Here is a 23,577-nt window from a genome sequence, read left to right as displayed (position 1 = left end):
TCATATTCTTGGTGATGTAAAATGGTATAAATACTTTGAAAAAGTCCTTGAGGATTTATTTAAAAATTCAAAATATATCTATCACATGAGCTAGCCATCCACTCATAGACGTTTACCCTAGAGAAATCAAAATAAATGTCTCCAAAAAATCTTATACACAAATGTTTATAGCCGCTTTATTCAAATATCCCCAAATTAGAAAGCAATGCAAATGTCCTTCAAGAAGTGAATGGATAAAGATAACAAGATTTGTCCAAATAATGGATAAAGCAGCATGATAGATGAGTCTGAAAATCATCGTGCTGAGTGAAAGAAGCCAGACACAAAGAAATGCGTGCACTATGACATTCCATTTGTATGAATTCTAGAAAATGCAAAAGAGAAAGAATAGTGGTTGCCTGGGACTAGGGCAGACAGGGATGGGCTGTGATGAGGCACAAGGAAACTTTCAGTGGCAACGGAAATATTATAGTGATGGGTCCATGGACATAGATCTGTCAGAACTCCTCAAATTGTAAACTTTATATGGATGCTGTTTATTATACCTTAATACAGCTGAAAAATAAAAGTAAACATATATTTTTAAAAGTGAAAATACAGCTTTTTGTAAAGATAAGCACTTGCCAAAAATGAGCCACTTTATTTTTAGCCTCTGGGCCTTTACAAACGTTCCTTTGCTGAAAAATTATCTCCCTTATCATGGTTTGTGGCTCATCTAGACGAAATATAGCAATTTCTGGCCAGTGACTGTATTTCCTTTTGAAATAAGACTCTGGCTTTGAAGTTACAAGAAATTTCACAATATATTAACAGATATTCAGGGACAAAAGTTTAGAGGATATCTTCAGATTTTTCAGTCCAAGACCAAAAGAATTTTTATTCTCTTATCAAACTACCTTTGTCTTCTCTGACAGGTCTTCTTAACTACCATTTCTCTTAGAAATACGAATAATTATTAATAGCAGTTAACTTATAAAATGATAAATCTAAAAGTACTTCTCATTTATTTTAATCAATATATTACTCAGTCAGGTAAAACTTCTATTTAACACTTCATTATGAAAGTAATATTTGCCATCTCAAGTTTTAAGACATAGCCCCTAAATTAGCTATTACATAACATTATTATCATCTTAAAAGAAATTTGTATTATACTTACTAAATGAAATATCTGAAAAATATCATGAGTATATACCCTCTGGAATGTCTAACGTTTTAGAAATTATACTTTAGCAGATAATTGTCACTTTTATTCACTTATGTTTTAAAACATCTTCTTTCCTTGAGATTTTGTAACTGTTTTTCTAGTAAGATAACAGAGAGGAGGACAATTTGCTTGATTCTTTTGTGAAATGTTACATTCAGGAATATTCTGTTAAGTCATCTTTGTGTTCCGGCAGGCTGAGATCAGTTCTATACGGGAAAACAAAGACAGACAGAGTGACAGTACGACAGGTAAGATGAAAGGGCATTCGCTTTTGTTCCTTTGAACAGTCTCTACTCTAGGTCCACTTAGAGAGAACAAAGGCCAAACGGGGCCACCCTGTGTAGGGAGGCCAGAGAGCCCTGGCTGCTGCCCCAGAGCTTCCAGTCCCACACAGGCTGACGCTCTCTGCACTTCAAGGGCCATCACCTGGATTTGAAGGAGTCTCGGAGCCTGGATGTGTTTTCGTTGTCCCTCACTAACTGTTAGCACTTCATTCAGTTATGAATATAGGCAATAAAACCCCGTGGTATAAGCGGATCGGTGACTTTGACACCAAGAGAATTCACAGGTAATGTCATATCACCTTACCGTTATTGCAGATATCTTGAAATATCATTTACGCTATTTCTACTAGACGTTATGGCAGTCATTAGACCTGCTGCCAGATCTTGTTATTTGTTCTCTTACAAAATAAGTTCTTAAATGACTGTAGCCTGTATATTCTATCATATGCATTTAAAAACACTATTTTGAGACGGAGTCCCCAGGTTGTCAGGTGTTCAGCTGGCAGCAGTCCTTCAAGGTGAACAGCAGCTTGCTTCCTGAAGGAAGAGCTGACTGAGCACCCCCCTGACTGCCACGATCTAACTTTTCTACTTTGGCATGTAAATAGACATATGTAAAGATAGAGTATTAACGAAATCACACACCATCGGGTCGTCTTCACCAAGACAGGGTTTAAGTCCTTGGATTAAGAGTCCAGCCTGCGGATTTGCCCTCTAAGAATCAATTTAAACTGCAGAGTAGATTATTTCAAAGGTTCAGTTCAGTTTCTCGGTCTTAGCATTTCACATGTGTTTGGAGTCTTTAACTTAGAGACTTTAGAAATATTAAACTTTCTAATTCTTGGCAAAGATTGGTGTTAATATAACTGGACAGTTGTTACATTGACTACTTAAAAATCCATCCATTGTACCTTAGAAGTAATTTCTGGTGCAATGACAGTCATGCTCCCAATCACCTGATGGATTCCGTACTCTCACAGCTTAATGTCATAAAGCTGTAGCTTAGGCACAAGACATCAGGAGAAAGTGTTTCTATGAAGAAATGTCATTTTGCATCTTTCCAAATTAAGATTAAAGCTTTCATTTTTGCATTAAATGGCTGTGAGAAAATAAAGTTTAGATCAGTTCTTTTCAGAATGTAGTCTGTAAACTGTTGTCAGTAAGGAGCTTGTACCAGAAGGTCATCCTGCTGTATCACTAAGCACATGGTTTTGTCCAGATAACATTTTTTTTTTCCATAGGAAGACTTTCTGGAGGAAGGAAGCAGTACTATGAAATATATTCTGGAGCAAGTTTCTTGTCTCGATCAGTGAGCACTTTGAGTAGCATTGCTTTGGATGCTATTTCAGCACGATATTCAGTAGGATGTCAAAAAGTTGTGGTTTACCAACAGTGTTTACAGTGGGGTTCAGAGCAGACCGTTGTATACCAGAGTGGTCAAATGCTATATGGAGGAGGCCAAGTTTGATGTGGGTCTTGAAAGATGCCTACGAGTTAGGTAGCCAAAGAAATGCTGTGAGGGCAGTCGTATGGTGAAGAATTAAAGATGCAGCTTTGTGTTGAGACTATAGAGGGTCTGATGGACACACTGAATCTGAGGAATATGGATACTAGAGAAAGACCTCATGAGTCATAAACCTGAAACAGTGGATTAGGGCCAGATCATAGAGGCCTTAATCCAGATAAAGAAATTTGGAGAATGTTTTTGGAGAGAGAGCAATTAAAGTACTTGAACCAAAGGAATGACCCTATCAAAGCATGTTTCAGGAAGATTAGTCTGACAGTGGTGTGTAGGCTACATTTTTACTAGGGAGAGGAGAGAGAGAGAGATTTGTTAGGAAGCCTTTTGCAGTTTGGGGATAAAGTTTGAACTAGTGTAATGGTGGTGGGGGTAAGAAGCGAACCAAATTCTGGAGATATTTCTAATAAGGATTCACAGAATGGGACTTATTAGGCATAAGAGGAATAAAAAATAATAATAACCAAGGTATGACACTTAATCAAGTGAATGAAAAATGTATGACCAAATCCATCATTTTTCAGATGAGCTTCTGCGCATCTAGGCATCTAGATTTGTTCTAGGAATGAATATCCCGGTAAGGAAACCCAGCACCTGAGAGTTGCTGTTCATTTATCCACCTGGTGGGGGCTTTCATTCACAGTCAGGACTAGGAAGAAGAACTGGATCCAGCAGAAAGGGAATTTGTTAAGAGGTCAGAGAAACAGTCTGATTTTTGAGTATTATTTTAAATTGCCTTTCTCTTTTCCAAGGTGCTGATAGTTTATTGGATATAAGTTCTGAAGCTGACCAACAGGATATTCTTGTCCTATTGCAAGCAAAAGTTGCTTCTCTTACCTTACACAATAAGGAATTACAAGATAAATTACAGGTAGGTAAATAGATTGCTACCACGGACTATTCTGTAGAGTCGAGCTACTGGGTTTTCCAGGGTTAGTCAGATGATATTTTGTTTTAAACATCTACATTAGTTTCTTCTTCTTTTTTAATATAGTTAGCCTTAAGCATTTTATGGTTTCACATTATTTGTTTCTCGAGAGAGTTATTTATTAGCCCTATTTCTGTAAGTTGATAAATTGGTAAATTATATATAATTATATACATAGTATATGTATGTAATATGACAAATTATATGTGTATGTACATTTATAGATGTGATTAGCCATTCATTTAGTAAAGCTGATCATTTAGAAAATTTAAGAAATTGAAAACAAATAGCTATATTAAGCCCATTGTCCCTCTCGGCAACTAGAATAATATGAGAAATAAAGGAGAAATTTGAGTCAGAGGCTTTGCGGCCAAAACAAATCTAGTGTTTTTTTAAGTGGCACAAAAAAATCTGTTCAAATAGAGAACAGAATAGGCTCAGTGTCGTTAATCCGATTCTCATGGGCCAGACCACATTTTTTCGTGAGGCAAAAGTACCTGTGCAAAATGATCACACTGCTCTCCCACACGTAAGGTTTGGATTTGTTTGCGTTCCAGTTGCGTGCTCACCTAACCGCACCTTTGGTGCCGTTCATTCATGCCTTTTTCCCAGGCCAAAACACCCAGGGAGGCAGAAGCCGACCTGAGCTTCGACTCTTACCACTCTACTCACACTGACTTGGCCCCGCCGCTGGGCAGACCGAGCGAAACCTCTCCCCCAGACTCCAAGTCCTCACCATCTGTCTTAACACATTCCGTGGGTAAATCCACTATCGACGGCGATGTCAGAATTCAGCAGCTACAAGAGATTTTGCAAGATGTGCAGAGGAGATTGGAGAGCTCTGAAGCAGAGAAGAAACAGCTGCAGGCTGAGCTCCAGTCCAGGAGGACAGAGTCGCTGTGCTCATTAAACAACGCCGAGATTTCTGAGAACGGCTCCGACCTCAGCCAGAAGCTTAAAGAAACTCAGAGCAAGTATGAGGAGGCCATGAAAGAAGTCCTTAGTGTGCAGAAGCAGATGAAACTGGGCCTCGTATCGCCTGAGAGCGTGGATAGTTATTCACATCTCCGTGAGCTCAGGATCACTGAGGAGGAAGTAGGTGTGCTCAAGCGGGATCTCCAGAATGCATTAGAAGAAAGTGAAAGGAATAAAGAGAAAGTGAGAGAGTTAGAGGAAAAACTTGTAGAGAGGGAGACAGGCGTGGTAATCAAGCCACCTGCGGAAGAGTATGAGGAAATGAAAAGTTCGTATTGCTCTGTTATTGAGAATATGAATAAGGAGAAAGCGTTTTTGTTCGAGAAATACCAAGAAGCCCAAGAAGAAATCATGAAATTAAAAGATACACTAAAAAGTCAGATGACACAGGAGGCTGGTGATGAAGCTGGGGACATGAAAGAGGCCATGAACAGGATGATAGATGAACTCAACAAACAGGTGAGCGAGCTGTCCCAGCTGTACAAAGAAGCCCAGGCTGAGCTGGAGGATTATAGGAAGAGGAAATCTCTAGAAGACATAACCGCTGAATATATCCCTAAAGCAGAGCATGAAAAACTGATGCAAGTGACCAACGTATCCAGGGCTAAGGCAGAAGAGGCACTGTCCGAAATGAAGTCTCAGTACTCCAAAGTGTTAAATGAGTTGACTCACCTGAAGCAACTGGTAGATGCCCAGAAAGAGAACTCTGTCTCCATCACAGAACATTTGCAGGTGATAACCACGCTGCGGACGACTACCAAAGAGTTGGAGGAAAAAATCAGCGGTCTTAAAGAGCACCTTGCCAGCAAGGAAGTAGAAGTGGCCAAACTAGAGAAACAGCTTGTTGAAGAGAAGGCTGCAATGACCGAGGCGATGGTGCCCAGGTCTGCCTATGAAAAGCTCCAGTCGGCTTTAGAAAGTGAAGTGAGTGTGTTGGCATCGAAATTAAAGGATTCCGTAAAAGAGAAAGAGAAGGCCTATTCAGAGGTTGCCCAAATTAGAAGTGAAGCCTCACAAATGAAAAGGGAAAGGGAAACTGTTCAGACTCTCTTGAAATCCAAAGAGCAAGAAGTAAATGAACTTGTGCAAAAATTCCAGCACGCTCAGGAAGACCTGGCAGAGATGAAGAGATGTTCAGAGAGCTCTTCAAAACTGGAGGAAGATAAAGACAAGAAGGTTGGTGAGATTCTGTAGCTGCTGATTTTCTAGCTAGTAAGCCCCAGGCCTTTCAACCTTCAGTATAGTTAGTATTTTTAGCGTTCGTTAGCACTAGCTCAGAAGCTCCATACATGACTCCATCTGTCCCTAAGGCCACAGTAGAATATAGGTTGGACATTTATTTAAAAAACAAAACAAAACGCTGATCTACCATTTCCCTTATCCTCAAGCATTTTCACATATGTTGTGCATATTTTTCCTTTAAAAATTATTTCACAGAAGCCTGCCCAGTGTCAGGGATCAGAAGGGAACCCACAGAGTGAAAAGTTTTTGTGGACAATCTTGAACTTCAGCTCTTTTGGAATCCAGACAGATTCCTCCATCATATGTAAACCCAAGTACTCCCAGACTTAATCTGCTTCCCTAAGCTCCATGAGCTTTTCCTTGAGTCAGTACAAAAACTGCTCTTCTTGGCCCTCGTTTTCAAAAGTGTATAGGAGGGGAAGGGAGGAATGTGGGCTGCTGGTGATTAGAGGTGGGCTGGGTGTGGCGTGGAGGAAGGGGGAAGGCTAAGGGGAGTGGGGGATAGTTCTCTGCCCAAATCTGCTCTGCTTCCAGGTCCCCTGGGTCATATGTTCTGAACGGCATCAACCAGAGCATTATCTATCCTTTATTATGATGAATCTTTCAAAAGAGCTTCCGAAGCCAAAGGGGCAGGGCTTTGGGAAGTGGAGGGAGGAGTTGTGTTTACTTTAAAAGCAAAATGTCCGGAGATGTCAGGATTCCTAGAATTTATTCCAATTGCCTATGTCAACAAAGTTGAATAAGATATAGCTGTCTCTTAAAAAGAATGCCTAAAATCTCATTTCTGATTCATTCTTTCAACAGTACCCTCTTTTAAGGGTGAAAAGGGAAATCAGTGTCATAGCTTCTGTTACCTTCATGCATCAAAACACAATGTTTAATCTGGGGTCCTTGTTTGAGTATAGTGGCCTTAGAAGGCTTTGTTGGTTTATCTGGGTTTTCCTAAAATATAAAAAAGGAATTGTTCCAAAGTCTCCAGTCTCAGAGGCCAATAGAAGCCATGTTCAAAGCTTAGAGATACCCGGACTTTTGCTTCTGCAGGCACGTTCTTGCCTATTGATATGGTTTCCCTTTCTCTCTAGATAAATGAGATGTCGAAGGAAGTCACCAAGCTGAAGGAGGCCCTGAACAGCCTCTCGCAGCTCTCCTACTCGGCGAGCTCCTCCAAGAGGCAGAGTCAGCAGCTGGAAGTGCTGCAGCAGCAGGTCAGACAGCTGCAGAACCAGCTGGCTGTGAGTGGACTTGTTTCTGGGGCCTGGGTTGGGGCCGGGGAGGGCGGGGGCGAGGTGGCAGATTATACGCCTGCTCTATTGGTAGGACAGGTAGTAGTGAACAAACAGATTCCCAGCCTAAAGGACTGTCGTACTTCAGTGAGCAACTGAAAACTTCTTTGGTGAGGGCAACAGAAGGAACTGGTGGAATTTCCAGTCGTTATTTGCCATGAGTTGGATCAGATGTATCTCTGAGAAGGAGGAATGGGCAGGACAGCGGAGCAGGCTTCCTGTTCACTCATCCACTAACTTTTTATCCCTTCTCCATTTTTCTGCAACAGTCGTCACTGTCTCTGACAGTGGCAAGAACTTTTTCTTATCAGGGGCCAGGATCTCTGGTAGTTACATCTCTATGACAAGCTGATTCTTGGCCGCTCTCAGTATTTCATCCAGGAAAGTCCTTTCAATATTTCATCCAGGAAAGTCTGTATTAGTTTCCTATGAATATTTTAACAGATCAGCACAAACTTGGTTTCAAGTAACACAAATTTATTATCTTAAAGTTCTGGAGATCCTAAGTCCAAAATCAGTTTTGCTAAAGTCAAGATGTTGTCAGGACTGGTTCCTTCTAGAACTCTACGGGAGAATCTATTTTCTTGCCTGTTTTGATTTTAGAGGCCACCTGAATCCCTTGGCTCATGGCCCCTACCTTCGTCTTCAAAGCACATCACTCCAACCTCCAGTTCTGTCCTATCTCCTCTCACCTTTGACCTTGTTTCCCTCTTTTAAGGACCCTTGTGATTACATTTAAGGCACACTCAGATGATCAGAATAATCTTTCTCTCAACTTCGAAATTCGTAATCACACCTGCAAGGTCCCTTTGCCATATAGATAACATTCACAGGTTCTGAGGGTAAGGAAGGGGACATCTTTGGAGGGCCCTCATCTAGCCTACCACGATCTGTTAAGGGTTTAGTTGACGAGAGTATGATACATTTTCCACATGAAGTCAAGGGTTAGTCTGTCCCAGGCTATCTCTAGCTTCATGTACAAACGGGACCTAGATTTTATGATTTCTTCAATACTCATGAATTCAGGTTTCTGCAGTCCTAACTCTGGCTGGCCACAACGTACAAAACTAGCTTTGTTGTGTTCCTAGCTCTAGCAATGGAGGAATAATCAGGGGAGAAGAAAATGCTCCTTGCTGGGTTTTACAGGTCACTTTCTCTGATGAAGTGGATATCACAGATTTGTAGATAAAGTACTAATGGTTTATATAGTCATTCTTACAGTATTCAACATGTGTTTAATGAGTTCCTCTGTATCAGTTTTGTACAAGGTATTGATGACATAAAAATGACTAAGACACAGTCCCTGCTCTCACAGAATTTGTATGTAATATGATGGTTTGCCTTATTCTTGATGTGGTAAGCACCCGTTGATAGAGAGATGCCCAATGTGCTGTGGGAAGACAGAGGAAATGAGCTTACTCAGTCTGGGTGAGTCTTGAGAGGCTCCCTGCAGGATGTGATGCTTGCACTGAGTCTCCAAGGGATGAATAGGAGGCAACAAGGACTGAGATGTGGCATTTAGAGGGCTCTTAGTAGCCTTGGTGAGAACAGTTGTAGTGGAGCGGCAGAGCAGAATCTGGACTGCAGTAGGCTGCCTGCTAGAGAAGCGAATGAGGAGCAAGGTGTCTGATAGGGCTGAACAATGACTACAGGAGGCAGAGGAAGCCTAAACCAGGTTTGCCAGAAGGCTAGGAGATGGTGGTCAGAAAGCGGATGCTTCCGGTTGAGATTTCAGAGGTAACGACAGAAGCAGGGCCATGACCATGAGAGTCAGTGGCTGGAAGGAGGAGGAGCAAGTCATTGAAGCTGAAGTTGAAGAACTCAGAGGCCGAGGTGTAGATGGCTCATCCTGGATGTTGCAGTCAACCTAGTGTTGACAGAAGCGGGGATAGAAAGGAGGACAGTGACGAAAAGATTAACAGTATAAATGATTGAGTGGCGGTAACCAAAAGGTGGGAGGAAACAACACTGAGAAAGGTACCAAGCATACCTTCTAATGGCATGAACCTCAAAAGCTTGAGGTTTCAAAGATTGTTCTCGAATAGTAGGACAGCTCATATTCTGACACTGATAGGAAGGAGGTGAGAATGGGTATCGATGGACTTTTATAGATTTTTGAAGTTATCCATACATGATAGTCTCAATTTTCATCATGAGGTAGGAGGAAGGGGCTCTTCCTGGGAAACTTAAGAGCTAAGTGAAGATCCTTGAAATAATCACTGAGAAGAATTGGAATAATAGCTCAACAAGGAGAGACAGAATCATTAACAGCTGTACTGAGGAATAACTGAAGTTGGTGCTCACCTTCCTGGTACACTGACAGCTAACTAAATAAATTTTCTGGGTATTATACAACGGACTACATAGGGGTGATCGATAACCCCCTAAAAAAGTAGATTTTTCAAAATTAAATTAATAAGTATTTGGCCATTGTAGAAAGTTGGAAAATAAAGAAAACTCTGAAAAAATCCCTATAAATAAAAATTGCCTATAATTCAATCACTCAGAGCCAATCACTTTTTGCGTGTATTTTCTATTTACATTGTGTGAAGGTATCTATGTATTTGCATAAGTATGTACACAGATTTTTTTTTTGCAATAAATTTAGGATTATAATTACTTTTTACATGATTTTTTTTAATTTTTTTATTTTTATTGAGTTTATTGGGGTAACATTGGTTAATACAATTATACAATTTTCAGATGTACATTATCTTTTGACATCTGTGTATTCTATTGTTTACCACCCAAAGTCCAGTTTCCTTCATATATTCAATCCTCTTTACCCACTTCACTTTCCCCCTACCCCCCTATATTTGACCCCCTTTACCCTGTCTACCTACCCCCACCTCCCCTACCCCATTAGTATCCACTAGTCTATAGTCCTCTGGTAACCACTAGCCTATAGTCCATATCCATGAGACTCTGTTTGTTTGTCCTGCTCATTTGTTGCTTTTAGGTTTATATTCTACATATAAGTGAGATCATGTGATTTTCAACTTTTTCTGTCTGGCTTATTTCGCTTAGCATGATTATCTTAAGGTCCATCCATGTTGTCACAAATGTCAGTCTTTTATCTCTTCTTATGGCTGAGTTATATTCCATTGTATATATGTACCACAGCTTCTTTATCCAATCATCCGTCGTAGGACATTTTGGTTGCTTCCATGTCCTGGCCACTGTGAATAATGTTGCTGTGAACATCGGTGTGCAGATATCTTTTTGGATATAGGTTTTCAAGTCTTTGGGGTAAATACCGTAGAGAGATTGCTGGATCACATGGTAGATCAATTCTTAGTTTTTTGAGGAACCTCCATACTGTTTTCCATAGTGACTTTACATGAATTTTTGAGAGCTGACATACCAAAATATGAAAAAGGTAGATTTTCTTTTTTCCCTCTTAAGATATTGACAGGTGATGTGATCAGAAATATACAAGCCAGTTAGCCCACAGTTTTAAAGCTTTATCTGCTAGCATTTGGAAGCAATCGCTTGGGTATCATTTTGACTACAGCTTTCTCATAGTTTTTTGTTTTTGTTTTTTAAAGCTCTAACAAAGCCAAATGATCTCTTTCTAGGAATGCAAGAAACAACACCAGGAGGTCATATCAGTTTACAGGATGCATCTTCTATATGCCGTGCAGGTATGGTCACACCCTGCACAGGACCTGGGTATCCTAAAGAAATACTGTAACGGATGTCGCCCAAACTCCCATCATTAAACCACTAGAACCAATGAGAATTTGAGGAGAATACTTTACATTGGAAAGCTTTAAAATGTCTTTTGCTTTGCTTTGGATTTTGTGTCACAAGGCCTGTGCTGTTTACTGAGAGCACCTCATCATTTGTTGAGAAATGAAGGAGGATGTGGCTATTGTCCCCCATCAGAAACAGGAGCCCAGGCTTTCTTTTCTAAGCATGTGAATATTCTCAGAGCCATCAGCGCTATGTCATCCCTGTTGGTGGTTTGGCTAGCTAGGCTCACATTTGCAACCAAGACCCCAGAAACCCTTTGTTGGGGGTAGACCCAGCCTCATTATTCCCCAGAGGGAAAAGCAGAGCCCTCTCTTTGACTCACTTCTTCGTAGAAATGTAGCAGTCTATAGGGCTAACATTCCTTTGGAAGATCGTGGGGAAAGCCAATGGCTTCATCCCAGCCAGCCATCTCATTCCCTCGGGGAGACAGTGCCAGGACTGAACTTAGGCTCTAACGAGTGTGTTTTGTTTGAATTTCCTAGGGCCAAATGGATGAAGATGTCCAGAAAGTACTGAAGCAAATCCTTACCATGTGTAAAAACCAGTCCCAGAAGAAGTAGAATGGATTCCTTGGCAGGACACTGCCCCTTGTTGTCCATCGTTGTGTTAGATCTGGAGTCGTTGGCAACCACTGCCATTGTTCTCGTCACGGTATGCAGCACGACCTAGCATAGCTTCTTCCCCTTCCAAAGGCTTCTTTCTGAGGACTGGTCCCAGGAGAAGACTGTCTTCTTCAGAACTGCTTAGAGACTTTAAAGCAGCAGAGGTGATCAGTGCTGTCATCCCTTCAGATTCCAGAGCTGGGATCAGCCGTGCCCAGGAGTCTGGCTCTGGTGCTGGTGGGTGGGCACCCTCCTCAGTACCAGGCCAGCTGTGTGGCCTCGTCATCACTGACTGATATGTTGACACCTCCGTGTAGTAAATGCTCTTTGGTTCCTTCACTCTGGCTGTGCCGTTCAGCACAGGAGGCCTCTTTTTGCCTTTTGGTTTCCAATCCCAAAACATGATTTGACTTCTAACCAAATTGGTACGGCACTAGTTATGCAGTGCATGCTTAAGGCCCTTTATCATGGTATCCTGTGGATTCGGAACTCTAATTCCGTCTTTTTTCCCCATCTGCCTTAAATATCTCATCACCCTGCTTGTCAGTCTTCATTTGATGAGCATTATTAACTAAAATATGAAGCTTAAAAGCAAAAGCAAATTGTCCTTAAAAGTTTTTAAGTAAATCATCGACGTATTGCAAATTTTCTATGCAAACTTGCCTCCCGCTGTCATCTATGAAGCTCAGGAAATCCAAACATTGTGTTTCAACAAGGGACAGTAAACTGCATGTTTACAGCCAAAAGAAATGCCTCATAGTTCTTAACCTCAATTTTTTAAAAGTGTTTTTTTTTTTCTACAATATTTTTATTGGCTCTTAAAGATGTTTTCATATCTAAACTCTTACATAAGTGAAATTCACATTAGACTATATTAACAGAATATTTTAGGTAACCATGCTTAAGATTTTTTAAAAATATAACTTTTTCCTCAAAGTTTCCAGCTATAGCAAAAGGTAGTTATATATTCCGAACTCAGTATGAGCTGCCACCAGTACCCCTAGAATTCTGCCATTGTGTCCTCAGAAGTGAGCACATTTCTTAATATAGTAAATACTCTTTTTTATCCATTGAATCATTTTGAGTGCCCTGGCTCTCTACCAGTTCTCATAGTAAATTATCTCTGGAAGGACTGTTAATAACAACCATTTTTCAAACTAAAAATTTGGAACCAAAAAATCCTGATATGGTAAATATTATGGTGCATAGCAAAGGTCTTGGGGGAAAATATTTCTATTCACTTTCTTTTAGGTTAAAAATGGTTCTGACTTGCTTGCAGCTTCCCTTGCAGCATTGATCTTACCGAGGGATGTAAACAGAATACAGAAATCTCTAAGGTATATAATTGAGTATCAGCCTGCTCTGACAGGGCCCATGTACCACAGGGCTGCCTGTGCTCAGAGGGTGCTTGGCTGTATTGGATGATGTGTTCATCTGTATTGGATGAGGACCAGGGACAGCAAAGCAAAAATGGCTCTCAAGCTTGGTGTTACTTTTCTTAAGCTGTTTATAGTTAAGTAATTTTGAAAATGCTCCAAAGAAATGTGAAAGGACTTTTTGTCACAGCACTTAAGAAAATACAAAACAACCCCCTCCTGCCCCCACACAGAAATGCTGCAGAGTATAAAACTTGAGAAATTTTGTAGGATGCTTGACAAATTGTAGCCTTTTATCTTGTTTCAGGATGCATATTTATTATAAGTACTCCGGTTAAATATTGAAAAGTTATATGCTGTAGTTTAGCATTTTGCCTTTGTAATTTACAGAAGGTATGGCAAAAAAAATAAACTTTTGTTTCATTTTGCATCACTGTTGTTGATTTTTTGGTGCCACTCCCAACCCTTAGTTCAACTTCCCCCAGGCAACAGCTATTAAGTTTCTTGGGTGACCTCAGATAGCCTGTGCCTATGTATTTTACTTTCCCCTTTAAATATAGAAGCATATTTTATATACTCTTCTGGACCATACTTTTCCACTTAAAATATCTTAGAGATTGTTCTCTGTCAGCATACACATCTCATTATTTTTAAGTGTTACATAATATTTCATAGTATGATTGTGCTATATTTTACTTAATTAGTTCCTCATCAATAGGCATTTAATCTGTGTCTAGTATTTTACAGCCCTAACAATGATGTGATGACTGTCCTATCTGTAAATGTCTTTATGCATATATGTGAGGATTGTTTGGATAATTTTCAAATTTCCCATTCTCACACTAGCTTCCATCATGTGATACAAAAATGCAGAGAAAAAAGTAGAATACTGTAGGCATCATTACGCTGAGAAAGAATGGCCTTTTCACATTGGTTGAGAGTCATCAATTTGTTTTTCTTACATAAACCTGAGACAGACTCTAAAGCTCTTAATAATTAAATCCACCCACCTTAAGATAAACACATGATATGCCGTGTGGGGAAAATGCTCCCAGAACATGTTGAAGCACAACCTTTTGCAGTGGGGCACAACCGTGGAATGTTGGGTGCTGACAGCAGCAAAACTATTCATCAGAGATGGGGGTGATGCTTTTTGAGCAAAGTTAACAGGCAGACTGCAGGAAAAAGAGTGAGCTGGAAAAAACAATAGACCCAGGCATTTGCAGAGTAGCAGTTTCTGTTCACCAGCTCAGGGCGGAGAACTGTCAAGCATTATGGGAGTGTATAGTATATTTGTGAAACAAAGGATAGGAGCTCCACTATGATGGGTGCCATAACTGGGCCATAGGAGCTGGTTGAAAGAGCAATCAATGTGGGTTCCAGGGCCTGCCACCTAAGAGGTATTTCGGTATTCACTGGGTGGGTGGATGGGTATTTAGATGGATGAATTGCCTATAAGGCCCTGTATGCCTTGCTCTTCTGCTTACCTGATGCCCTGCTGACCTATTCTCCTGTCTCCTCATTCTTAATTGCCCTTTTGCTGTTCCTTGAATCCATTAAACTGCTCCTGCCTTAGGGCCCTTGTACTTGCTGTTGACGATGCTCTTCTAGACATTTACATGAATTGCTCCCTTATTTCTCTGAGGTCTCCGTGTTCAATGCCACCCTATCAGAGAGGCTTTCCTTAACTACACCATATGAGCTAGCACCTCCCTCCCACCACCCCATATCACTTTCTATATTTTTATCTGGCTTTATCTTTATCCATATAATTTGTTACTTAATGTAAGGTGGTTCACCTGACTGAGGGGGAGAGAGAGAGCCCTGAAATCCAGCTTACCCCTGTTCCCAAAGCTGTATTCCTTAGTAGGGGCCTAGGTCTGACTGAAGGAAGAGGCTTTTTCCTAATTTACATAAGCTGCTGCCTGTGCCTTTTTCTAACTTGCAGAAATGTTTTATATTAGCCCCATGTTTTTCTTCACCTAGTAGAATAAAAGCTCCAGGAGAACAGAATCTTAGTCTATTTGCTCACTATTGCTTCCCATATGTTTAGAACAGTATCAGGCCTATAGTAGGTATTCAATAGGTATTTGCGGGTGGATGAACAGATGCATGGGGTGTGAGAAACTCACAAGTAAGCAGAGTGCCAATATAGTTGTGAATGTCATGAGATTGTGGAGAGGATACTGTGGGAGCTCAGAAATAAAGCATCTAGCTGTGGGAGGAAGTCATTAAGATGCACCCACCAGTGTGACCCTTGAGCTGGACTTGGGCAATCAGAGGCTCCTCACCCCGTACTCGGTGCTTTGGAATGTGTGCTCCGCTTGCCTTCCCTGCTCCCAGAAGCTGCTCCAAGGATACAGCCTTGAGATAGAAATGTGGTGATAAGACTATCTGAACTGGGTACGTGACTAAACCCTGTTAAGGCCTCCTGTGTGTGTTCCTGAAACCAGGTAAGACCTCTACATAAACTTTCAACATTTAGTGCGTGGGTGTAGAAATCTACTCATCTCGCAGTTGCCCAAAACAAGTCTCATAAGTCCCCTTGCTTATTAAATGTGCCACCTACCAACCTGGAGTGGTCTGCCTTTTTCTGTGGTCTCTCCTACCCTCCAAGTATGGGGTCAGTTTCAGATTACACCCAGGAAACCTCAAAAGGAGGTTGCGACCCAACACAAAACGTGTCTTGAGAGGCTGGAAATTGTTTTAAGAAATAACACAGTCTTAAGAGAAAGTTTATTGGGATTTTCATATTTGCTTTGGGTTTGGAAGAGTCTGGAAGTAACCCCCACGCATACTTCCTCTGTGATTTCCACAACAGCAATTGTCTGCCTCTTCTTCAGGATTAAGGGAGGGAGTAAGTGAACATGCTGCAAAAACGCTGTCTACCCAGATTGCTAGCATTCTGTTCCAGAGGCGGTGAATATACCTAAAGCACATTTACTATAACTAAGGTTTACATTTGGGGACAGGGTGAAGATGGCAAGGAAAGAAACAATATCTCAGAGGTTTGACACTCCAGGAGTCTTTGAAGTTCCTTTAATTGGCTTTCTAATTTTTACATATGAGGACAACATACTTCTGGTCAGAGCTAATTAAATGGAAGTGGAATCAGAACATCGCTTTAGGACTGGGAATTCCATGCCTGTCTTGGTACCACACTTCCCTTCACAGTGACAGGCACAAGCAAGTGTTCAGGAAAGAGAAGTTCCATTTAACACACTTAGAAACAGCCTCATAGCCATTTCTCAGAATGCTAGAACATTAAAACTGTTCAATTTGATGAAGATCAACTTAACAAGGGGTTAGGGAAATAAGTGTTAGAGAATGGAAAACTATTCTTCCCTTTTTGTCACCATATGTGTAAATTATTGTTCACAGTGTCACAAAAATCTACAGTTTACCCTCACAGAATCTTGGACCTGGGGAAGGTTTTAGCATGCAAGTGGTACAAATACTGTCATTTTACAGGCAAGAAAATTGGGACCCATGGGCTGGAACTTGCCCCAGGCAACAGAGTCAAACCAGAACATTGTTCCATGCTGAGAATTCTCTTTGGAAACAGAGAATAAAGGGCGTGGGCCCTTTCTAAAATTTTGGCTCAGGAACTTGAGGGTACAGATTTAAACTTTAATAGGCCATTCGAGTTTTACTTAAAATATATTTAAGCAACTCATTGAAATAGCTCCTCCAACCTAACTACGAAAAGGCTAGATATCTTGGCAGTCTCGGATCAATAGCAATTAAACTTCAACCTTAGAGCTGTAAAGAACAAACACCAAATGTAAACATAACCTTTCAAGTTCCTAGTAAATATTTTCCTTCTTTCTCAACAGAGCCTGCTCTTTTTTGAAAATGGGTGGTACATACCAGCCCCAACTTCACTTGTCATGTGCCCCTACCCTAATTCATGGTAGTGTTCAGGATAACACCCTTAAACACTAGGCTGATGGAGTCAGTGCTGTTCGTTTGAGTATTGACTAGAATTATCCCTGCACCTGTCAGATCTGAGTTATTGTTACCACTGGGTGTGTTTAGGGCCAGTGAAGAAGGATTTTGTAAGAACCCACGGCTGCATAACTTGTGGCTATGTGGTGTTTGTCCAGTGTGACCTCTCCCCTCTAAAATAGTTCCTGAACCATTAGCAGAACTAGTGGTTGGTCTATTTTTTTAAGTTATTAACTTCTTACATTCCACTTTCCTAACTATGCATAGCTCAAACTTTACCGGGAGAGGCAACTCAGACGGTGCCAGCACTGTCAACAGTCTGGGCATTTCCTCCCGGGTCCGGAGAGCCAGAATGCCCGGGAGAACATTGGGGAGGGGGTGCAGGGTGCGCAGAGGGGCGCGCGGGCGGCGCAGGATGTCGCAGGATACAGTCCAATAGGTCGCAGCTTTAAAGAGTCGTGGAGTCCGGCGCTCCTTTCCATCCTTAGGTGGATTTACCTCCTCTTCCTGCGTCTTATCTGAGAAGTAAAATCCCTTTGAGAAAAAGAATAGTAGACGACTCAGTCGCAGCAGAAAAGAAATTTGGAGCCAAGCCTGAGTTCGCGTGCTTCCTGCTTGCGAGGACCGGAGAGCGGAGGGTGCGCTGGGCCAGCGCCGCCTGAGATTCTACGGGTCCGAAAGTACCCCGCGTCGCCATGGCTACAGGCGCCGACGCTCCCGGCTCCGCTCTCAGCGTACCGTCCCCATGGCAACCTCTTTGTCTCCTAAGCCGGAACATCTGTGGCCGGCGGGAGGGGCAGGCGTCGTAGAGCGTCTCCTTCCGCAAAGCGCCCTTGAACGAGGTCCGCCCAAACCTGGACGCTGACGTCGCGGCCGCAAGCCGAGCTGCCCGGCCCAGGGAGCTAGGAGGGCCGGTTCGGGGGCGTGGCTTCCTCCGCCCTCCGCCAGGCCCTCAGCGCCACGCTCGCCAGGTTCCCCCCGCGCCCGCTAGAGTCTTCTGCCTGGAGTCTCTGCGGCGGTACCCGCAGTAAAGGAGGCTTGGGGGACCACGGAGTATGCTCAGGATATGGCGTAAGGGTTTTCAAAGTAACAGCAAAGCAATTGAGGAAAAGAAGGAAGCGACTTGCCCTTGAGAGAGGGACAAAGTTTGATGTTATAATTCAGAGTCATGTGGAACCTCATCAGTACAGAATTTAGGAGTTTGAGAAGTCAAAACCCCTCTCCCTGGCCATAGTTTTGAAAGTAGAGATTAGCAAGAGAAATTATTGAATCTTCCCTTATGGTTTTTGGATTGTAGGTGTTGTGGAGCCTGAGTCAGAACTATTCAAGGCTCAGGTGGGAGTGAGTGACATGCCCCGTGAAATGAACGGCTTGGTGGGTGTTAACGTTCAATAAATAATTGTGCATTCGACTTGAATTTGATTTAAGCGGTAGGGATAACCATAAGAGTTGAATTTCAAAAATAATTATAAATCAAATATTTTGTCATGAGTTCCAGCCATTTTGCCCATCAGATGGCAACCCAAATAGACACATGTTTTAGCTCCTTAACTAGGATTTCCTATTAAACAGTGGGATGGCCCTACGGACATGGAGAATTAACCAATACACAGGCCATGTTTCCTTTAGTACCAAGAGCTGGTTGCTTTGATTGGATCCATCTTGCTCTCATACCTGCAAAACCAATATCTGACTTGAATAGGACACCATAGTTTTGATGATTCAGGAGCTGTAAAGGTGCTGACTTTAAAAGAAGTAAAAAGGGGGTAAGGATTTTGGAAGTAATGGATAGGTATCAAGAAAGAAATTTAATTTAGAGATTTAATTTGACAAATGTTTTCCATTTCTGCTTTCTAGGGGTCTCCATACATGAGTATGCGTAGTCTACTTGTGGATTTAGTACGGGTTATATAAATGGGCAGTTTCGGTTGAATGTTAATAATATTGAACAAAGGGAAAATAGAACAGGTTTCTAAGCCTTTTCTTCCAAAGCTGACTTCACATGTGATTCTTGGTAGGAAGAAGATACCAGCTAGTCCCATCCGAATCCCTACTGTCAGTAGTGATATTGACTGGGACTACTGCTTCCTTGAGTAAGTACCAAAGAACCTGACATCACACTCACTGGCTTGAGACACTGGGATCTCCCACTTAAGGCAAACCCTCTTTGCCAGAAAGTCTCTGGATAGGTTATTTAGAACAGAACGCTGGGTGGATATTAACATGTCATTTTTTCAAACCTGGTGTAAAAGATTGCACTTAATTATTTTCCTTTCTGAATTTTTTTTTTTTTTTTTTTTTTTTTTTTAGTGAACAGTTATTTAATCAGTGGAAAATGAAGATAAATTTTATTTTTAAAACTATGCAGTGGTTGAACCTTTAAAAGCTATTGTGAATACAAAGATGATTCCTTTAGACGGGTTTAATTATAATTAATTAAAATTTTTGTTGTTGCTCTTAAGATCTCAGAATTCTATTCTGGATCACCAGCAATAGCTTTTTCTGGCAATTTTAGGATATGGTTATCTCTTTTATTGTGTAAGATTAACTCTTTTGACTTTTATCTTTACCATTTCAACTACTCATTCATACTTATTTCCAAAATTGAAGTCAGAGGTTTATGTTGCGTGTGTGTGCGTGTATTAGAGAGAGAGAGAGAGAGAGAGAGAGAGAGAGAGAGAGAGAGAGAGAGAGCACGCGCACAATGTGAGGGGAGAGAGGGGAAGATTCCCAAACTCTTTCTCAGTACATTTATTTCTAACAATTGAATAGGCCATTTCTCTTCTCAACGTGCACTTGTCGCAGCGTGAGTGTCTTCCTCTCTCCTCGATGGGACAACATCCTCTTCAGTTAGTGGCCACTACATACTGAAGCTTTTAAGAAACATGGAAGAGGACATGTGAAGTGTAGCCTCAAAACATTAGTTCCTTTTACCTCAGTTAATTATTACTTCAATATATTCATTTTCTTTCCTGGTTTGGGTCAGAATTTTGGAACATAAAGGCCTTTGAAATCTTCCAGTTCAATACTCTGAAGTCATGGAGCTAATAAAAATAATAATAGCTACTGTTAAAGGAGCACTTACAAAATAGCAGGTACTATGATAAGTGATTTATGAGTATTATCTGGTTGAATCCCATAACCTCATTAGGTAGGTATTCATATTGACCTCATTTATAGAGAAGCAAATTAAGTAATAACTTGCTTAGAGCCATGTGGTTAGTAAGCACTAAGCAGCAGAGCTGGGACTCTGGTAGAGGTGTGTGATTCACTACCTCTGTTCTGTCTGAACCATCACATTGCTGTCCTAGTGCTGGGCTTGGAGGGTGACATGAGTTTACGACCTAGTTTTATTACTTCGAGTTTATTTAGAAATCATATCCCTACCCCTAGTTGAGAGGGCTGGCTTTGTCCTTTAGTTTTACCTTGTTGGAGATACGCAAAGGTCGACTCTGACTCCATGGCCCCCTCTGGTCCCACAGGTCACAGCAAACCAAGATCCCAGCACAGCAGCCGACAGAGGAGTCGTATCCCACTAGCGGGTCTGAGGAGAGCGAAGACGACACTAAAGCCAAGGAGAAGGCCACAGACTGCATGTCTCTTCCCTGGGAGAAATTAGCCCAGTCACAGGAGAAAATAGCTCAGCTGATTAAGGAGAAAATGGTAAAAATAAAAAACTCACTCGGTTCTAGTTTCCATTTAAAAATATGTCCGTGATTAGAGAAGTTCTGCCTTAACTGAAGCTTAAAGTACATGAAGTAGAAGGTGCTGTATTTCTTTATAAGTAGGAGAAAATAGGGCAGAGCAGAGTTGGGGAGCCAGCCCACCTTTGGGTTCCACATGTGGGTCACTGTACATGTCTCCCTGGAGTATATGTGCTCCACGCTTTAAACTAAAGATTAATGTTTGCTTCTTCCTGTTGCTGTTTGATTACCTTTAACTAAAAACATTTTTTTATTTATCCTGGTAAGCTTCAGGATATTTCTTGGGTAACAAGGAGGCCAGGATAGTGAAGTAGGAGGTTGAGAACAAGGGTAGGCAGGCATTCTAGGCTCAGGCCTGGCCACAGTCTGTGTAGGTTGCCTTTCGTTACAGTGGAATCATAAGTGAACCAAAGCACAAGAAATGGGAGGGAGCAGCAGGGGCCAGTGAGTTCCCACATGTACTTCTAGAGTGAGGCAAGGACTTGAGCTGGGACCTCAGGGTAAGTGTTTAGCAGGAGTGTTAAAAATCCAGGAGCCTGAGATAGCATGACAATGACCCTTGCTGGCCTGCTCCCACGGCATGATTTATCAACAGAGGACTTCTTGGCCATTCCAGGACGATGAAAAAGTGATCTTGAAGTACATACATGAAAAAATGCTCTGCAGATGGCTTAGGAAAGGCTGAGAGGCATTTCAGAGGCAGTTAATAGAAGCTGATACCTTCCTTAGATGGATATATCTGTAAATTCACTTCTGTATGTTACCCAGAGAAATTGGAAAGGACATTCATCCTGGTCTGGACCCATCAGTATTTCATAAATCCAGGCTAGAAGGATCATTTGTAGAAAGACAATTTTGTTTCATACCATTTGCTATGGAGGCTCATGGCTCCTTGGCCAGTTTGGGTAATGACAGATTTAGATGCCAGAGTAAATCCAACCCAGCCCAGTACTTGTGGCCCTGAGGGTCAGGAGGATTGCCAGCAGCAGAAATGCTGCATTTACCTCTAGAGCTCACATTGATTGTCTCACTGTCTCCAGGGCAGGAAGTTTGGGGATGGATGACTACAGAATGTCCAGAGCCAGGACAAAACTCAAAGCTTTGAACTCCCATTCCAGTCATTTTTCATGGTATTATGCTTCTTCCTCAAAATAGAACTTAGTATTTAGTGTAATCGGCCCATGGAGAACTCTCAAAAATTCTCATCGAATGAACGTTTTTAAAGCAAGAGGGGAAATGCCCCTCTAACGTTGCTTGCATCTGTGTATTTGAGCTGGGAGCAGGCAAAGTGTCAGGTTAGGGAGAAAACAGGAATTGGGAGGGAGCAGTCCTTGGGGTTCAGTTCTTGTGTATCACCCTGTAAATAGGTTAAATTTTAGTAACACTTAACAACTTTGGATTACTACGATGCAGACTCATTTTCCTCCTAACTCCGTGATGGTATAGGTTTCCAAATAGAAAAAGAAGCTAGGACCTAGGGTGATCTTGCTCAAAGCAACAGTCAGGAAACATTCCAGCCAGGGCTGAAACTCCAGGCTCTGAGTCTTTGAAGTGCTTTTTTCACCTTCTCAGGAAATAAATGCCTAACTTTATTAGTGCAGCTAATGAATGACTATAAAGTCACCGAAACCTGTGACTTGAAGATAACAATTCTGTGATTTTGTAGGGAGCTCTGCCTATCTGTTCTTCAGGGGCAGGGGGCTCTTTCTCTGCCCCATTCCTATCCTTGCGAATAGAGAGATGACTTATTTGGCAAATATTGAATGAGTATCTCCTCTGTGCATTGGACATACAGTAGTGAACACAAGGAATAAACTTATGTCCTCGAGGAACTTTTATTTGGGGAGACAGATCATAGACAAACAAAAAATAATAGTTAATATAATATCAGAGGGTAAGTACCATGAAGAAAAAAAATCAAATAGGTAATGGGATAGTAAGTGATGGGGCAAGAGTCTGTTTTAGATGAGGTGGCCAAGAAGGGTCTCTCTGAGGTGAACAAGATGAAAACGAAATGTGAGAGTAAACGACATATGAATCCCAAACCAGGAGAATAGGAGGTTCAAAGCCCTCCTAAGAAATTAGTTTGGAAAATCAAAGATATTTCAAAATCCATAAGATTATAATCATCATCATCAAACTATTTGGTCACCATTGGAGGATGCTAGTGAACAAACTCATTATTTTGAAAGCTAGTAAATAAAGTGAAAGTATAAGTCATGTATCTTTTCCTTCTGATGCGAACTATACTTTTGGGTTACCAAAGAGGAGATGAGGGGAGATTTCTCTTTATAGAATTATTCCGGCTAACATATGAAGAAAGAATATCAGCATTTTACAAACTTTTATGAATTAATCCATGTAGTTGTGCCATTAAGCAGAAAAACAACTAGATATTCAATGTCTTCTGACGAAAGAACATATGAGAACCTATGAAGTAGTTATGCTTAAAAAAAAAAAAAAAAAAGCTAAAGCTGAAGCTAACCAAACTTCTAACGACCAATAACGGCAGAGTGGAGAATGGAGGGACACGATGCATGACACCATAGGATGCAGTCAACAAAGTTTACATCTTTGAGAAACCCTATAGACGAAATGACCCAGTTGCTTTGACAAGTAATTATCAATAAAAAAAATTAGAAATGGAGGTGGAACTTATAGATGAGAGTCTCAGGAGACTGACCTCAATGCATGAACAGTCACACAGTAAAACAAATGTTAGATTTATACAGTCATTAGATCTATGAGACTAG

The 23,577-nt window shown here is 41.3% G+C and overlaps 2 protein-coding genes across 4 annotated transcripts in view; both read left to right on the top strand.

The window, feature by feature from the left end:
- Positions 1 to 13,602, top strand: part of RAI14 (retinoic acid induced 14) — a 137,709-nt gene extending 124,107 nt beyond the window's left edge. For 2 of the 3 annotated variants that reach the window (XM_011380713.2, XM_023523680.1), the window contains 6 exons: positions 1,401 to 1,455; positions 3,763 to 3,881; positions 4,551 to 6,089; positions 7,238 to 7,387; positions 11,017 to 11,082; positions 11,677 to 13,602. In XM_011380713.2, the coding sequence (XP_011379015.1) occupies positions 1,401 to 1,455; positions 3,763 to 3,881; positions 4,551 to 6,089; positions 7,238 to 7,387; positions 11,017 to 11,082; positions 11,677 to 11,754 (2,007 nt within the window). In that variant the 3' untranslated portion in view covers positions 11,755 to 13,602. The remainder of the gene's footprint in view (positions 1 to 1,400; positions 1,456 to 3,762; positions 3,882 to 4,550; positions 6,090 to 7,237; positions 7,388 to 11,016; positions 11,083 to 11,676) is intronic. The other variant, XM_023523679.1, reaches the window with a different exon arrangement.
- A 967-nt stretch (positions 13,603 to 14,569) lies between these two features.
- The window catches only part of TTC23L (tetratricopeptide repeat domain 23 like), a 42,219-nt gene continuing 33,211 nt past the window's right edge, over positions 14,570 to 23,577 (top strand). Inside the window, exons 1-3 of the mRNA XM_023523674.1 lie at positions 14,570 to 18,191; positions 19,139 to 19,213; positions 20,603 to 20,834. Of these exons, the coding sequence (XP_023379442.1) occupies positions 18,187 to 18,191; positions 19,139 to 19,213; positions 20,603 to 20,834 (312 nt within the window). The 5' untranslated portion in view covers positions 14,570 to 18,186. The remainder of the gene's footprint in view (positions 18,192 to 19,138; positions 19,214 to 20,602; positions 20,835 to 23,577) is intronic.

Source organism: Pteropus vampyrus, unplaced genomic scaffold (genome assembly GCF_000151845.1).
Source record: "Pteropus vampyrus isolate Shadow unplaced genomic scaffold, Pvam_2.0 Scaffold400, whole genome shotgun sequence".
NCBI classification, from domain to species: domain Eukaryota; kingdom Metazoa; phylum Chordata; class Mammalia; order Chiroptera; family Pteropodidae; genus Pteropus; species Pteropus vampyrus.
This window is presented reverse-complemented; position numbering and strand designations above follow the sequence as displayed.